General features: G+C 42.1%; 1 protein-coding gene across 1 annotated transcript in view; it reads left to right on the top strand.

Moving 5' to 3' along the window:
- Positions 1–15,928, top strand: part of CNN3 (calponin 3) — a 193,047-nt gene extending 177,119 nt beyond the window's left edge. The window contains exon 7 of the mRNA XM_085601493.1: positions 13,746–15,928. Coding sequence (XP_085457619.1) covers positions 13,746–14,093 — 348 coding nt within the window. The 3' untranslated portion in view covers positions 14,094–15,928. The remainder of the gene's footprint in view (positions 1–13,745) is intronic.
- Positions 15,929–18,820: the final 2,892 nt, after the last annotated feature.

Below are 18,820 nucleotides of genomic sequence, written 5' to 3'. Positions count from 1 at the left end.
GGCATCATGGATACTGTTTGGGACGGGTATAGCCCCTGCCAACCACTAAAACCATCCAGGAGAAATACTACAATTGAGCGTGACAGTCATTCACTATTGTGAAGGGTCAGCCTCAAGGGTTCTCATCGCAAAAAGGTTTTTAGCTGGGACGTCCGTGGCCTTAAAAAGGACCACACCACTCTAACGAGAATCCAATTCAAGACACGAGTTCTGAAGGATCTAGATCTTAAACGTACATGCACGGATCGATGTAAATAAAGTTCAAAAAAGATCTTTGGAGTGGAGCCACATTTCAATCTTAAAAAATAAAGCATTACTCTATTCTGCGGACACCGAGGAGACACCGAGGATTTTGTAGCTGCTATCAAGCAAAGGAAAATTCATATTGACCAAGAGACTGGCCATATAGTGGCAAAATCACCATGAAGACTTCCCATGAAGAGGCTTATTTTTGCACTGACTTTTAATCAGAAATCGGAGCATTGCCCAGAAATCGGAGCATTGCCCAGAAATCGGAGCATTGCCCAGAAATCGGAGCATTGACCAGACAAAGATTAGGAAAGCTGACATTCCAACAGGTGCTCCTGGCACTCAGTCTCCACATAAGGACATGCATTCAAACTATGAATTGGAAAGGGATCTGTAGCTGTGCATGTTTACCCATGTTTATAAGAATGGTTGGAAAGGGACAATGCTGAGCAAAATATCACAAATGCTCTCACACAATTCACCTCCTACACCTCTTTGCTTCAGTATCGATATAAAGATGTTCCAATTACCACCGACAGTTTAAGACCACCTAGGAGCAGCACTAAAATCAATGGTGGCAAAAGCCTACCCATCTTAGAGTAATATTGTTCCTGAACCTCTTTTTCAACTTTGGCACATACTAGCAATAGGTGCACCGTATTGACATTTTACTTACATAGTAGTAATCTCCCTTCATCTGTAGGCTTTTTAACCTTCCTCTTTGCTATCTTTGTGCGCTCCCCATTTTGGATGGATGCTTCTCCTCTGGTGGCTTGTTACCAGATCGTCTGTTTTCTAACCTTTCTCTGCTCCCTTTTTTAGTGCTATCCCTTTTGGCTTTCTAGCTTCTGGAACGACCTTCCAAGCATGTGCTGAGGTCCATGACACACAATCCCACACTGACTCCACAACAGTTCACTTTATGCCAATTCTAGGTTCCAGCCCGATACGTCCCTTCATTTTAGCACCCCCATTTATTGCTTGCATTCGCACTTCTACTTGTGTTTGCTTGTGGAAGCGTATGTTGAAGTTTGTATTTTAACTTTGTTGTCTGATAGTTCTGGGTGCAGCTTTTTGGCGTCCGTTCTGTTTTGTAGTAATCTATCCCTGTTGCTCTAAGCTTTCTTATCCCCTGACTGAGTTTTGTGCGCACCTCCTAATTTTGGTCTGAGGTTTTTACTCCTGTATTGTGAAGCTGGTCCCCCTGCTGATGGTCTGCGTTTGGTACTGATCCTTTCAGCACCGCCAAAGACCTGGGACACAATAAATGCATTCTGGCTGGTGGGCTAAAGGCAAGTCTGTTCGTGCCTGTACATGCCCAGAGGAGAGTTATTGCCTGTTTGGCTTATTAATTTATATTTATTTGGAGCTTATGTAAAACACTGCAAGCCACATAGGTAGCCTCTGAGATCTTTCGGGTTTCTTACAAAGAATGTAGGAGGGTCTGCATATGTTTAGTCACCGCATTAAACCAGTGGGGGCCCCTTTACAAAATGCCGCCCACCTCAGGTAATCTTCTTTAAACGTATTAAATCGTAATCCCTGCCAAACTTTTTTGCTTGTAGAAGTTAAATTCTAACTAATACGTCTTAATTTCTTTGTCTGATTCTGTGTTGAAAGTCAATCCCCATGTGGTTGCTCCTGGGCTTAGCAGCTGTTCTTCCAAAAAAACAAAAGAATTTAAATGCAGTTAATTGTTTATTTGATTAACACATGCTCACTGGTTAATCAGTGTTGAAATTTACAGCCAGTTGATGGGAGTATGATGTAGCTATTCTGTTTTAGTGAAACCTGGTTCAAAGACTGGTCTCTTATGGCATGATAGAAGCTACCTCTTTCTAACTAAAAACCTCACTTTTCGGATTGTGTGAGAGAAGCCGGGTGATTTGCTCTATTTGCATAAGTGCTTTATTTCTGCTGTTCCTGTCTGCCAGAATACCAATGTCCTAGTCCTCTAAATCTCTCTCAATTATCATACAACCTACTCGTGCATGCTGCTTTATCAGTCCTCCGGTAATGTCAACATATCGTCGCAGCAATTCTGCAGCCGCGTAGCTAGGGGGGTGCGGGGGGGGCGGTCCGCCCCAGGCGGCACTATTTTAGGGGTGGCCGGTATCGAAATCAACACGACACAAAATAATCATTGGCAGCCAAAGTGCATTGCGTAGCATAACTAAGCCTTGATTAGCCAGTGTGTGTAAATGCTACTGCCTTGCACGCACCACATTAGCTTATTTTAAAAGTGTACCTAAATGTTTGGGTCCGGGGCCGTCAATCTGGTAGCGCGCGAAAGCGCTACCAATGACGGCCCTGCAAACATTTATCATGCAGAGCCCACTCATGGCAGACTTGTAAACTGTCCTGTTGTTTAGCGCGCTGCACGCACCAACGCACGTGGTGACGTGCATGCATGCATCCAGTGACTGACACCTCACAAGCTGTTGACCCGAACCGACTCTCTCCCAGTCTCAGCCCACTGCCCAGAAGCCAGTGGTTCTCAATCTGTGCGCCGGGACGCTCCTCTGCGCCGTTAGGGGCGCCGCAAACAGATGCATATCAATTTGGGAACCACTGGACTAATCCCTTCCTTTTACATCGCTGCTACTTTGCTCTACGACCTAAGTTGAAACTCGTGCTTTCTGTTCTGCAGTTCAGTTCCAGCTGAAGTTTTCCTTTCGGTGTACCGATCTCTTTAGTAGGTCACAGCAAGACAATGCAGGGCGTGGAAGTAGGCAGTGCTCACGCTCCGATGTAGAAGTTGCGCCAACAGGAGAGCCACTGCCAGCATCAGCCAGAGGTAGCCCACAAAGGTCAGCTTAATGGCCATGCCAAGCGCGGATAGCATGGCCCAGGCAGCTGACTTGCAAAGGTAAGAAAGAGTGCGTGTGCTCAAAGGTGCCTCACTGTTTTATTAGAAAGGAGCAACATGGACGCGTGTTTGCTGTTACTAAGTGTGCGGAGCCTGCAGGCGGTGATTTTGTAAACACAGTGGCATCATCTCATCCTGTGTTGTTAGCGATCAAATTGAATTAGAATATCAGTGACTTTCTGAACAGTTGTTCACACTTGCTCTGCAGTGTTAAAGCGAGGATATTCCATGTACAAGTTCTGAGGGATAGAATACAAAAACCACATTTCCCCAAGAGCAAGAATTAAGAGTTTCTTGCGTCAGTGGACTGCTTCAACTCAGCATATAACCAGTTTGTAAACTGTCCGTAATTTGTAGCCACACCTTGAAACCAACTACTTGTAGGAATCGAAATTTTTGATTTTCGTATGTAAAATGATTTTTCCCCCGTGGCTATTAGGTGTAGAATTTTAGCATTGTACAAGTGCACGCGCAGTTGGGGTCTTTCAGATTATCCTAGAGAAACACTGTGCTCCGAGATGTTAGACTTGCTCCCAGTTAGTGACACTCAACGTATCTTCATACGCTGTTCCCTTTAGGCTTTCTTTTTTATTGCACACAAACGCATTGCCCTGCTCAGAGCTAAGAGCATGCTTTGGATCTGCAATTATGAACGAACATATTCTAAGAAGCAAATAGGTCAGACTTTTTTTGTAATGCATGTTATGTAACACAGGTGGACATAATGATGATTATGGTTTGTGATTTATTTTTGTATGTCTGTGTTTGTATGGATTTTTGAGTGCATAACAGGTACATTGCTTTATCCATGTAATATATACATAGTTGAAATTTGGACTGATAGTGATACAGTTAAGATGGGTCAGTTAAATTAAAACATGATCACTTTATCAACATAAAAAAAGCTAGAATCGTAAAATCTGTTAAAAGAAAATTTGGATGGAATAATAGTAGAGGGGAGAGTGACAGCGGGACCAAGGTAAGTCCCCTCCTGCTGCGGCATTGACTAAGTGCTACTGGTACTTGAGGGGGATAGAGGTTCTATGGGTCAGCAAGTCCAAGATGACCAACTCCTTCCCTGGACAAACTGATGGGGCTTGAGGGGAGACGGTCAATCCCTCCACCCCGGGATGTAGAATGAGACTGCTGGCATAATGAGTGAGCTTCAGTGGAGAAGCAAGAGCAGGCCCAGGATGACCACTACTCCACGTGCACACTGTGTGCACACTGCGGACAGACAGAGGAGACAAAAAGTAAACACGTCATCTCTGAGACGCTGTAAGAGCACATCTGGCACACAGTGTCCAGCAAAGGCTGGATGGAAGACCCTCTAGCACCTGCATCCATGAATGTGCACACAGCTGCCACTGTGGGGTCTGCAGGCAAGAGAGAGGCTGTATGATATTTTACCTTCATCGGCTTCATCCCAATTATTTTCAGGGAGAAAAATGGAAGTACTTCCAAGGCCAGGGTTCCATCACCCCACCCGCAAAAAAAGAGTAACAAATGGGGAGCCACGGCCAACAGCCAATACGTCAAGGGAGCCGTGATTTGAAAAAGTTTAGGAACCACTGCCATTAGCGAGTGACTTGCTTCACGTGTCACTCTGACTGAGTGAGTCAGTTGAACCTCGGGCGCCTGGCTGGGGCAGGTCGTGTGAGAGTAATACTTTTACTTTCAACTCTCCTTGTGCTGTGTGCGGGTCGTTGGGAGATTCAAGCAACAGCAGGTTCGTTTCCCCCTAGTTTATACACTGTTTTTTGAGGTGGCACTTCTGAAAAGATAAAATACGCGTCACTCTGGGGGTGACGTTAGGGAAAGGAGGACAGCGCACCGAATAGAAGTGCTTTCTGTGTCATGTGTAGAGAGAGAGAGTGTGTTGCAGGCTCTGGCCTTGCCCTTGGACCCAGGGACAAACCTTCACAGTAACGGGAAAGTGTTTTAAATGGGCCTGCACATGTAATTATTTTTCTCTTCGGTAATGGAACATTATTTTGCAGCTTTGTAGCAGTGTAGCTGTGTTTAAAGCAGAAGAAAGTTCCTTGTATATTGAGCAGTTTTGGGCAACAAACAAAATGGCAAGTTAACTCTGGTGATTGATTTACCTGCTGGGGAGAGATGGGAGGTTCGTCTAGTGGCAGTTTTCACTTGTGTAAGGTAGCCCAGAGGGTTAATATCGTAGCGACCACGTATTTGCATTGCTGATGTGACATTCCATGTTTGCAGTGACTTCTGAATGACATTTCACAGCAAAACGTAACACTTCAAAAACACTTTAAACTGTGTTAAAATAATGAATTGTGCTTTAAGTCATAAGCTTGGACATCGTAGCACTATAAATACAGAAGTCGTTAACCACCACTCCTTACCTCCCTGCCAGCCAAAAATCTGTTCCTTTACTGTCTGGTTACATTAATCTGCAGTGACGGAATTAATCTATAAGATTTCATAATGCAAACAAATGCATTTCCTACTGACTACTTTAACTTGGATTTATCTTTAAACATACAGTGTGCCTTTATTTTGAATGCTGTTACCTGAAGGTGAAGACAATCAAAACTAGTGACTGAATAAACCTATTTAGTCCTCCAACCCTCATCCCCCTCGTCCGGCCTGGTACTGCCCCAGCTGCAGCTCTCAAGTTAGTCTAGTGATCAGGTGCGCTGGACTCACCTGTAGTATTCTGAAGGTGCTGCCGGGCAAAGCCTGCAGAGTGCGTGGTGGACCGGTCTGCAGACATTGCTGAGGTTACCTACAGGCCCAAGGCCTGCCAGGCAAGGCTACTCTTTGACCTTCTTAGTCACTGTCTCTTGCTGTTACACAAGGTGCTCCTAAGTACTAGTTAGCAGTGCCCCCTTTAAACTGCGCCCGCCACTGCCCACTGGACAGTCTACAGGGAACCCTTCGTGATTGAAGGCCAGGCGCTGGTGATGGCTAAGTTGCTTGCTATCTTTAGGCAAACTGTCCATAGGGCAGAATCTGGGATGTTCACAGCAGAAAAATTCCCCCACACTGTTCCAGTGCCAGCTGCCTGCCAGCAGCACAATCATAGAGAGCACGCTGTGAGTCTCACAAAGCTATTTGCGTGGTGAGCATGGTAACAGGAAAACAAACCAAAATTCAGCCACTGGCTGGGATTTTCGTTGCAGGCTTTCTGTTGATGGTACAGAAGTGCCGGATCCTGGCTGTGTTTATGTTCTGCAGTGACACCAGATCACCAGGTGGAGGGCCGGGCCTGGTACAAATGTATTTAAGCTGCAGGGCAGAAGTATATGTGTGTTTTTAGAGAAGTTTTGACACTATAGGTCACAACGCTACTCCCTAACAACCAAAGTGTAGTCGGTTATAAGCTCCTAATTGCGGCGCTGGACAACCAGTAGCGCAACAGGTGCTGGTAGTAGCTGCGTTTGTCATAATATGAAGCAACGTGTTGTGATTCTTCCAGGAGCTATAGTATGCGTGACTAACAAATTTTAGTGCGGTGATGTGGACATCAGTACTAAAATGCCTTAGTCCAACTCCTAATGTGTGGTACTTGGCAAGACTGTAATACGCCTGCTGCAAAGGACCTGTGCCATGCATATCAAAGAATAATATTTTATGGGCACAGCTCAGTGGGTTACTGCTTTTGTCACAGAGATTCTGTTGTTACTGTGTAGTTCATAAGCTACATTCGTAATCTAGAACAGTGAGCTATGAACTGCTATCTAAGAGCTGCATGGTACATGTTAGAAAATGATGTGTTTTTTCCCAGTCTTTCTATTTTGATGTTACTAAGAAAGGTTTGTTTGGGTAGAAATACATTTTTATTAAAGTCGATCCTAAATACTTGTGTTATGTTCTGAGTCTGTCCTTCTCCGGACCAAGCACTCTTAAAAAGTGCCTACCAGCATGGGTGGTATATGAATCTTACACCTTTTGGTGGTCTTTGCCTTGTATAACATTTTCTATGCACTAATTCACAAACGTATGATTCATTGTGTCTGGATGTGTAATTTTGAAAATGTGGAAAGGTTTTGCTTTAGGAGCAGGGATTAATGAAGTCCTTTTTAAATGCGGACTGTAACATCTGCAGTTGTAAAGCAAGCATCCAAGCCTTTGGGCATTCTTGCTGTTAGATAAGATGTTTGTTACTGATGAGGTATGTTTCACACAGGATTCCCTATTAGGCACACTATGTCATACCACCTTCAATTCTGACCTGCTCTGGAGGCACCATGTTTGTTGAGACTAAGTGTGGTGGGGCAGCACATGCAAAGAAGGTGGGGACTGTGTCTGACAAAGGGTAGGGTGTTGAAAATGCACTGGAGAAAGTTAATTATCATGAATTTCCAATGAATGCATCATGATGCATAAAGCACAATAATGCATGAGATTCCATACATACTAAATGGTACCTCTGCTGTGAGAGAACTCATGTAGAGGCGTGCACCATATGCTGTACACACACACACACACATGACTCCCCTATGATGTCCCATTCTTTTTCCATCTTCTTTGTCTAAGGGTAGTAATAGTTAGGGACGTCTCTCAGCCTTGCCATTATCATTATCCCATACATACTTGATGGTACCTCTACCATGACACTCTTATTTAGAGGCATACTCCCATTCTGTGTGAACCGTCTTTCTCCAAGGGCAGCAGCAGGCAGGAGTGTCTCAGAGCTTAGCTAGTAGCATTTTTCCATACACACTAAATGGTACCCTTGTTTTGAGAGATCTCATGTAGAACATGCTCCATAAGTAGCATGCACACACAGTACTCCCTAGTGCTGACCCCAGTCTGTTTGCCCTATCTTTCACCCAGTACAGTAGTAGGCAGGGGTGTCTCTGAGCTTATCCAGTAGTATTCTTCCACATATACACAATGATAGAGATCTCATGTAAAACATGCACCATAAACAGTATGTAACTTTATACTCCCCAGAGCTGCCCCTATTCTGTTTACGTGTGAACAGGACATGGAGAACCCTATGCCAACGAGAAGTAGGGTAATTGTATTATATTCCATCAATAGTCCTGTGGGATTTATTTATGTTCTACTTCAATCTTATTTTTAAAAAATGTTTGTAGACTCAATTCTATTAGTCAGAAGAAAGGTTCAGGATGCCTTCTTATTTGAATAGAAGTTAATTTGTTGTCTAGGAACGATATAGCTCATAACTAGAAAAATAGAAAATACTCATGTAATGAAAGATGTAATGAAGATGAACTGTAAACATCTGCGTCGTGACACGGTGTACTGTGCTGTAAACAGGACCTGCATTGCTGACATGGATTATCTTTAGGGTTTTTTTATGGCCATTATTGAGAAAGGTGTATATATTTTCGTTCACACTTTGAGCATTTCTGAGATATTGATCCATGCTTTTGCCTTGAAATTTAAGGAGCTGATTATAGTGCCCATTAGTGATCCATTGCAAAGTCAGTTTTAGGAGCTGCTCTGCTTAAATCCACGAGTGGCTGATAGGTTTAAAGGAGCTGCACAGCCTGGGATGTCACTGATCAATGGTGATATGAGAACCCGACTGCGCGTATGATGAACTATTAGCGGCGATACTACGTTTCTCTCGGACCTCTTTCAAGTGCTCGCCGTCCTTTTTCCCCAGCACCCCTCCCCCCCCCCCCCCCCCCCAGGGGCGGCAATCTGAGGTATAGCCCCGGGCGCCACAAGCTCTAGCTACGCCTCTGCAATTCTGTGATGTCATTGTAACAGTCGCCACTGCTCAATCATCACCTATTTTCCTATCTGATTTCAACATTCACTTCAACATCTCTTTTGAGCCTTATGTGCACTAACTTTTCTGCTAAACTCCTCTGCTTTGTTGCAGTTCTTACTATTTGCAACTCATGAGGCGTGGCATATTTTGGTTTGGATCGTTGCCCCTGCATCTACCCTCTGACCATTATGCCTTCTCATGGGCTTATTTTAAGTTATCGTATTATCAGCCTCTTCCAACTAATTACATTTGTGAAATATATGTGCAATATATCGTATGGTTGTAACAGCTGTTCTTGACTTGATCTCCCCTATCAAAATTAAGTTGGGTAAATACAAAGCTTTCCCTGAGTTAAATGAGAACTCTTTAAATGTAGCCAAACTCTGTGTATAGTCTGAAATTTGATAGTCTTTCTGCCAGTTTAGCACTTTTAAACTCATTTAAAGAGGCACTCTATTACTACTATTCCCTAAAACTCCTTTGCCAATAATAAAGAAGTATTTAAAATCATTAATGAACTCTCCTTCAGTAATCCGAATGTCTGGGAATCCTAACGCAACAATCCTGTGATGAAATTACAAAACTGTTTTAAAAAGAATCCAGTGCATAACTTTACCTCCCCTTTATCTGAAATTCAACTGGCAATTTTTGAGCAAATTTCCAGTTACTAGATCTGCGGTCTGTTTTCTGTATCTTTTTACAAGTTTCCGAGTAATACTACATGTAACTTGTTTTAAATGAAACGTAACTCCTACAATCACCTGCATTCCCACCTCTTGCATTGCCTGTAAACAGAAAGTATGCCCTTCGGTTGCATTTGTGCACTCACGATACATACGCAACATATTGAATACACGGGTTCCCATGTGCCTCCCAGCCTCTTCAGCCCCCTAGGGATCTTCCGGAGTTGCCATAGTTAGGCCGATAGAGGCCCCCATATATCCTTGGGCCTCGATGGTCTCTGCAATTTTTCTGCATTCAGTTAATCTAAGACCTACTTCAGTAGGCCAGATCTGAGAGGCAGTACTTTTTGGTGGGATTAACCCTAATGCCCCAGTGCAGGGCCACCCTTCTCTTTGCCAGCAAGAGGGCCACTGACCAACATCTTTGGTTAGCAAATTGGAGATCTTTGACCAATCCCGCATGCAAACGGAAGGGTTGCAGGCCGTCAATTCTGGCACCATATCTGTGTCTCCGTGACTTGAGTCCAATATTGCATGACAGAGGTACATTGCCAGGCTAGGTGCAAGAAGTCCGCCTCTGCTGCCCCATACCGCACACAATAAGCACCACCCCGCAACCCAAATTTGCATTGTTTTACTGGAAAACAATACATTTGGTGCAAGAATTTAAAGTGCAGTATCTTCGAATTACAATTAGAGGTAAGTGTGTTTAATTGCACACAGCAGAACTTCCAACCCGTCTCATCCATGGGGCGGACGGAAATTACATTAGTCCTTTAGCGTTTTGTCAGTGGTCAGTCTGCACTGTTATCTAATGTAGTGATTAAGGGTCGGTGTGTCTAGCTTTTGAGTAGGACCTGTAGTGCTGTGAGAGTAGGAGGCACCACTGGGAATTGAGGGTACAGGTCCCGCTGAGCAGCTCTTAGTCGGTAATATATGAATGTCATTAATGTGCGCCTTTAAAATACTCTAGAGTGACAGAGGTGCCGTTTTATCTTTCAGACACGTTGTACAGTAGCTGCTGTACAGCATGGCTGAAATAAAAAAAAAAAAGTGAGGAGCGCCGCTACATCAGTGCTTAAAAAAATACTTTCAGACAAGTTGCACAGCAGCCGTGATACTGTACAACCTGGCTAAAAACAAATACAAAGCAAGCAACTCTCATAGGAGAGACCCATTGCCTCTGCCAATGCTTGTGTTTTTTACAAGGTACGGCTCGAACATCTTTTGGATCCAAGTTGGGTTCCTTTCCATTGTTTAAGGATACCTTAGCACGGCACTATTGAGATTTTAAACTATACACTTATTTCTGGGCTTGTCTTCATCATTCAAAGTAGGTTTAGTTATGTCCATATATATTTTATTACATTTTTTTAATAGTTTGGGTTCTTCAACAAATTACTTTTCATCCCGAGAGTTGCCAGATAGTTGAAATCCCACAATGCCAAGTATTTCTATTTTCTGGGAAGAAATTAGTTTCTAGATGATACTAAATCTTCTTTTAGACCTAATCATAACACACACAACACATCCCTTGCAATCCTAGCCGATCTTTGCTTGGCAGCATATTATAGGGTGACCAGAATTTGAGAAACAAAAAACCTGGACGGGTCAGACCTAACATAAAAGTAGGACTAAAGCCTTTAGTCTTATTTCTAGACCTGGCTTGTCCCATTTTTAGTACAGCCTTAAAAAAATAATTTAAGTTTTCATGTGTGCTAGACCTGCACATATTGTAAATGCGTGGATACACACACAAACTTACAAGGCTTTGTTTACGTAGCCTTTGCAATCGCAGAACCTCCCCCCTTGCACACCCCTCCCTCCCCCCCCCTTCTCCCCCTGTAGAAGCCCGCAGAACAACATTCTAATTTGCTGGAAGCAGGCAGCTACCTACTCCTGTGGTGCCTGGTATAAGCAAATAATTTCATACTTCAGAGGCGCCTGAAAGAGCGCATACCTATAAATTCTGTAGTGCAGGAAGATTGGACCTTTGGCCCAAAAACCGGGACATGTATTCTAGCCTTAGAGCCCGACCTAGTGGGCTCTACTGGCCGTTAAAGGCCAGCTCAGCGTTAAAGCCCGAGGCGAGGGCCTTTAACAAGGGAGCAGGCCTTTAATGGCTGGTAGTTCGCTAGGAGGGCTCTGAAGGCTATTAGAACATTCCGCTCCAGAGGGCAGAAAGTTCTAATAGGTAAAAACAAAGACCTCTGAGCCCGAGAGGATTTAAATCCCCGAAAGGCATTTCTTCATAGCAGCAGCTGTGAACAAAAACATTAGAATGTTGTTCTGCGGGCTTCTACCGACCCCGTACAAGCCCAAAGCACTCAATTGATTGCAATGGAGGGCTCAACATTCTAATGTTCTAATAGAAATTAACACAATTGTCGGGACACCGGGACTGTCCAGGAAAATCTGGGACATCTGGTCAGCATAGGCAGATAGCGACTGTTTCAGTGCAGTGCCCTGATTTGATTACATCTGTCCCTGACGTTTAACACAGTCCCAAACTTCTAAAGAAATTTCAAGATGGCGGCATTCCTGGTACTGTGCTAGAATGGATTTCTTTTTCTGTTGAAATGATCCCAACAAGTGGTTGAGTGCCTTTTCCTCTTGTTTTCATATAACACATTGAAGCTTTCCTTATAGCTCCACCCTTTCACCGTATCTTTTTGTATTCTGTATATGAGGGCTGTTGTGCTTTTATCCATTCTTGGGGCCTCACATTACATATGCGCTTATAGCGATGATTGAGTCTATTCCGAAATAACACTCAATCTGGTCATGCCGCTGCATTTAAATCTGTCTATCAACAGTTAGGAAGTGGATGTGTTCTCTTTGGCTTAAGCTTCGCAAGGAGAACAACAAATATTGAATACGCGAGTAAAGGTTAATCTTTGCCATTCTGTTCTACAACCAGTGGACTTTGGCACTTTCCCTCAGCCACCAGACTTAATTAAAAAAAACCTTGGTGTCTAATGTGACGCCATTCTTATGAAGAATTAAGTTGCTTTTATGGCTTGGGCTTGCACCAATCGAATGAGTAAAATTCGACCCACATTGCTTTTTCAGTCTGAGGGAAGTTGATGCACTATCACAAGTGGTACCTAGACTATTTTAATAGCATTCATCTGGTAGTCCACTTTCTTAATGCATCATTAATAGTATATCAAAAATTAAACTGCTCAGTTAATGGTATCTGCCCCCCCCCCCCCGACACCAGCTGCACCACTCCGTCTTAGAATTTCTTATATCGCTGCCCATACACATTTACATCCATAAAGTTTTGTAAAATGCCCACCACTCAATTTATGGCAGCTGTCCCAGATCTATTGTTAGTTGTATCCATAGATACTATTCAAATAGAAAACCACCCTCTGAGCACCATATGCTGCTGCAGTTTCCAGTGTTTCGAAGGGTCTGGCCTGGTGGGAATGTTTTTTTTCTGTGCTGGCCCCTGTGCAATGGAATGATTTTATAGTGATCTATTAGACTAATTTTCCTCTACCTTAGTTTCATAAAGCACTTAAGACTGTACTATTACAATGTATTGCTCTTAGATTTTTGTTCTTCTATTCTTAGCTGGGACTGACCGTCTCTCATGGGGCGAAATATACTTGTATTAGTAGCTTGTTTTGTATTCTATTTGCAGTTCATTAACTTTCCAGTTATAAAGGGATTGAGGAAATAAAATCCTTGTGATTTTGTTTCCCCAATAGAATGGTGAAATATGGGAAACACTTGTCTGATAGTGTTGTTAAGACACAACTAATTACCTTTCTGGAATGTAAAACTTTGCATCTCACGTCTGCTGTTGCTTAGCACAGCGGCGTGCATTTAAAATTGGTGCACTTTAATTTCCCATAGACTATTGATGCTTCTTCGAATAGAGCCCTGTCAAGATCATTTTGTGAAATGTTCTCCTGGTTGCTCATTGAGACACTTAATAAAGATTGGATCTTGACCTGTAAGGCCCGCTTTCTCCTTGCAGTTTTTTTGGGGATATTATGCTCTATGTTCAGAAGGTGTTATTGTGCTTCACTAAGAACATGCCCATCAGAAACTGTGAAAAAAAGTCTATTGTGGGTCCGCGATTTCATTCCGTTATATTACGACTTAACCAAACCACACTGTGGTATAGAAGCGCCATTAAATAACCACATTAAGTTTTTTCAAAATGTAGGCTTTACTCTTAAAATTCAAATCTGTTCCTTTACCTTCATAGGCTGGCATGTCTGCACCGGGAACCAGGCGAGATATCTATGACCAGAAGGGGACATTGCAACCACTGGACAACTCCACTATTTCACTGCAGATGGGCACCAACAAAGTAGCATCCCAAAAAGGAATGAGTGTATATGGCCTTGGTCGGCAAGTGTATGACCCCAAGTACTGCGCTGCACCTACAGAACCAGTCATTCACAACGGAAGCCAGGGGACGGGAACAAATGGATCTGAAATCAGTGACAGCGATTATCAGGCAGAGTACCCTGACGATTATCCGGGCGAGTATCCAGATGACTACCCAAGGGATTATCATGGCCAGTACAGCGACCAAGGCATTGATTATTAGATGTGCATGGATTGATCAGTATTAGTTCTTATTTTTTTCAATGAAGACCAATGTAGCCTTGTACTTCTTACCTGCCTTCCATACACACTATAACGCTTAACATACTCCAAGAAATATTGCATTCCATACATTCCCTGTTCCCGCCTCTTTTTATAAACCTATGGTTGCCTTTGGTGCTGCAAGGTTTATTTTTTTTTTATTCAGCAGCATAATCAATAAATACATAAAAAGTCAAAAAAGAACACTTCGGCGGGTGAGTTCTTTGTATAGCCATTAAACCTTCTTTTTTTTTTTTTTTTTTTTTTTTGCAACGGTTTCATATAAATCTTAAAAAATTTATTTTTTGAGTCTTGATACATTTTAGAATCTGGCTTCCAGATGTAATGTTTTAATGTTCCTTATGTTTTTAGAGTGTGGTCCGCAGACTAAATTTTAAGCTGTGCTGGAATTTAGTAAACTAAACAGTGCTAAAATGTAAATTGAAACGTTAAAGTAGTTGGAAATGTACTTAATGGTTGATTTGAACATGTTCCTATCCATTATCTGTAACATGGAAGTTGTCCAAATCTAACCACATGTGGAACAGGAAGCTTTGTACAACATTGTCTGATCTGAAGTCTTGCGTTCTAAATTTCGACAGTGCATTTACCTATTGTATGTGCCATATTGTAGCCTTGTAGGTTTACTTTTTAGTGTATTTATTGCCACACATCTCTGCATACACTGCTTTGTTTGTTTTTGTTTGTGTTTTTTTTCTATGAATAAATGTTGCTTTTTCCCCACCAAAATGATGGATTTATAACCTTTTTTTAGTCTCCAAGGCAATTTTAACTGCTGATCAGCTTGTAGCCCTTGACTTCTGAATCTCAGAAGTAAACGCTGGACTGTAATTTGATTTAGTGGTTGCAGGAAAGCTACACATGCAGGATTGACAGATACAAAAACATGTAAACAGCTTATCACAGAAAACGTCGTTCTTTTATGTTGACTTATCTAAAAGTACCACTTACCTCTCAGTTTTAGAATTGAAAGGTGAGTTTAACTGATCGGGTTTATTTGCAAAACAAGCTGCCTTTAATCTGAGTCCGGTTTCATATTGTGACTATGGCAGTGAACTCTGTTAGTTGGGCGGCTTTTTTGTGATCGCAAGCCAATGTTCGATTAACTGAATCGAGGTCTCTCTTGGTCACAAAGTAATATTTTCTCTAACATTTCATCTTGGCTGTTAAAATAAATATTGCATACACTCAGGAGAACAGAGTACATGTTACCCTATCACTTTCTACTTTTAGGGAACCTTCAGAGTCAGAGGGTTCTTTCTGATGGATATTGATCTGAAGTGGAATTCTAGCCTGTATGCCTATGCGAATTTAAATAGTTTTACACACTGTAATTTCGTATAACACAAATTATATGAAATACTTTTTTTTTTGGCAGAGGGCTAGTTCACTGAGAAAGTAGCTTTGTGAACTTGTCTCCTTGCCAGTGTCTTGAGTTACTTTTGTGATGTTTGACCTAACGTACATTTTTTACTCTCGATACCTCCAGGCCTGTTTGGTGTAATTTACACGATTTTGCATATATTTTAAGACATTTCACATAATTTCAGGAACTCTGATAGGATTTCACGCAGTCCAAGCTATGACCGGAATTTGGTTCCTTTCATTCATATGTAGAGCCCAGTTAAGGAACTATTCAAAGCCTCTTGTTCAATTGCATCCCCCTCCATGTGTAGTTTTCTTAGATTGTTAATTTGTTCTACAGAAGAGAATAAATGCTTTGTGTTTTTTCATGCTTCCTTCACATGCACAAATAAATATCTTGATTTGGAAAAACTGCTTTGAGGTTTCTTGTCACAATTTTACACACATTTTTTTTTTTACCTGATTGAAGCGGCCACTATGCTGTTTTTTCAATGCACGTAAATGTACCATGCACTTCTTGGGGCTTTTACATTATTGTTCAAAAGCAAATTTGGAAAATCCACATTGATCTGGGTTTTCCAAATGTCTGCTGTTCAGAAAATCCCAACCCTGGCAGCAGCCTGTTAAGTTAATTTGCTGGGATAAAGCCACTGGCGATTTAGGAGGGAGATGTTCTTGTGTCATTCACATCAGAAAATAGCAAAGCGAGTGGTTATGGCAAGGGCGAGGCTTCAGACTGTACTTTCAGGAATGAAGTATATTTATGATTGGAAGAGTGCTCAAACAGTGCAAGATGACAACACTACATCTCCTGTAAGATCACATTATTAGGGGACTGCCCTTCAAATTAACTTGGTTCACTGTTTCTGTGATAGCGCGTGGTCAATTTAAGACCGGACTGGTAATGAGTTCATAATAATACTTAAGATGAGGATTTTGTGGTGGCAAAGCAAAACTTTCAGTCTTAAAACACACATTGCATAGGAATATACTTTATATCATTTTTGTTTCCAGTATTAATGTACATCAGTTTCATTCATTATAAAGATAAGGTTTTACTCCTGTTGGATAATTATTCGCGTTCTTGCTGAACATTCTATAATCTGATAAAGAATCAATGAATATTTTTTGGTATTAAATATTTCTGCATACTCAACTGTAAAAGGAAATAAAGTATTTAGTGTTTATTTTACATTAGTGCATATCTGATCTCATATGGGTTTTCTCTTCGGTATGGATGGTCATGTCCAAAGTGTGTGTGACCCACAGAGAATGCAGGTGGTCTATTGCTTTGTGTGTTTCACCTATTTATACTCTAATGCTTCCAAAGCAAGCGGCTGAGAATGCCTCCTGGTCAGATTATATACAGAGTTGAACCAGTGTGTCACTATTCAGGTCTCTGTCATTGCAATATAGCACACTGAAGTAGGACTGCTGGGAACTGATGCAAGAGAGTATTTACTGGTCCCCTTAGCCGTCATAATTACAGCAGTGCAGAAAGAAGGATCAGTACACGTTTGACTAATTTATTTATGAATTTAGAGGGATCCAGCAATTACCCAGTCTGCTCATAGGCGGTGCTCGGGTCAGAAAATTGGTTCTTTATATATTATATGTGGAACAAGGCTGTTGGTTTCCATCTGTGATTAACCCTTGTTCTCCAAAACAAAGGTGTGTAAGATATAGAAACACTTGAGGGAGGTTGGTATCTCATTAAAAGGTGATATCGTAGTGGTTGATTAGATGGCAGCGGTGGGTTGTATGGGCACAGTAGTGCTCACCATGGAGGTGATCTTCCACGCTTGGGGGATAGGGCAAAGGTGGAGTTTGCTTGTGCACAAGCTGTTCCTAGCCACAGGAGTCAAGATGCGTAATGAAAAAAGGCTGATTAAAAGAACATTTTACCATGACCATCTTGATGGTAATACATTAAGTGAATCGCTCTTTAAGACGTAGCTGGGCTTATTAAAAGGTAAGACAACTGAAGATAAAGAAAAGTCTTGACAAGAAGTTCTTTGCTCCACTTCTCCCAGAGAGTGCAATAAAGATTATTATTCTATGTGGATGCATACAACAGCTATTGGAAAGCACGACTGAAACTAATCATTTTTGTGCTGGTAAAGTGAAAAGATGATACACATGAGAAGCATGGAGCAATCAGTTGTGGATACTTTTTCTCACATGTAATGAATGTTATGCATGTTGCTTGTGCAGAAGCATACCCTGCTTAAATATGTCCTGTAAGCCTTATTCGCGTTGGGGAAATTCGCACTGCTTTCGCAGTTTTGTGCCTTTGTTGCATATTATGGAAGCATGATTAACATCTCCCACTATCTAAAATCTCAAATGATTCACTATCATGTCACTGACTCAAACTTAATCTCTGCAGACGTCGAGGCTGGTACAGTAGCAAGCCCACAAGCTATCTTTGTGTGATTTCCCCGGCACAGCGGTCGAGGATACTAGTGTCTCGCCGCTTGGGAAGCAGTGCCATAAGGTGAATCACAGAAGACACTACTAGACCCAACAGAATCGAAACCGCAAGCCACCTCCAGAGATGCGGCAGAGAAGGCTGCTTTAAAACAACTGGCAAAGGATCTGCTGTAATGGGGCCTTTTGCCATCTCCTGACAATGCAAGTTGGATCACAAAGTAAAGGGCAAAAGTTCCTTTTGAAACTGCTCTTCCTCCCTCATCAGGATCCAAGAAAGATGACTTCTGCCTCTGCCCCAAAAGCCCCTTTCCACCACTTACTGTGCATGCAGCAGGCCATTTTAAAGTGGTAGCTGGTCAACAACCTAGGGTCTAAATCTATGCCCCACACCTGCACTATAGTTCTGAATTGCACAGTGGCCAGCTACCAGAGCTAAAGCTGTTATGTGCCATAAAATCTTCCAAATCCTTAAAGAATTGTATTTACAAGTAGTAGGGTCGTCTCGCATTGAATATGTAAACACTTTAATGCCTAGAGGTGGGTGAACCAGATGCTTGGCTCTTGCTCAGATTGAGGCCTTCTTGGAACCTCAACCCCAAAACAATACTAGCTTTATTGATCTTTTTCCTTCAACTCGCACTCGAACCTCATGTACCAAGAATAAAAGACAAAGCAGTAGTATTTGATGTAAAACCGAGAAAGAAAGAGCTTGTCATTTAGTGGTTTAATTGCATAAACTGAAACCAGGAAACCTGGGATGAATCTCTGCTTTCCATATTTTGTGAGCCTAGGCAAATATGTTTTCATCTAGCCTCCCTTTTTCTTCATGATCAGATGGTAGTTCCTTCCTTCATTCAAATAGAAGTGTTC

The sequence above is a fragment of the Triturus cristatus genome, chromosome 4_2, assembly GCF_964204655.1.
Source record: "Triturus cristatus chromosome 4_2, aTriCri1.1, whole genome shotgun sequence".
NCBI classification, from domain to species: domain Eukaryota; kingdom Metazoa; phylum Chordata; class Amphibia; order Caudata; family Salamandridae; genus Triturus; species Triturus cristatus.
The sequence above is the reverse complement of the archived record's forward strand: the minus strand, read 5'-3'. Positions and strand labels throughout refer to the sequence as shown.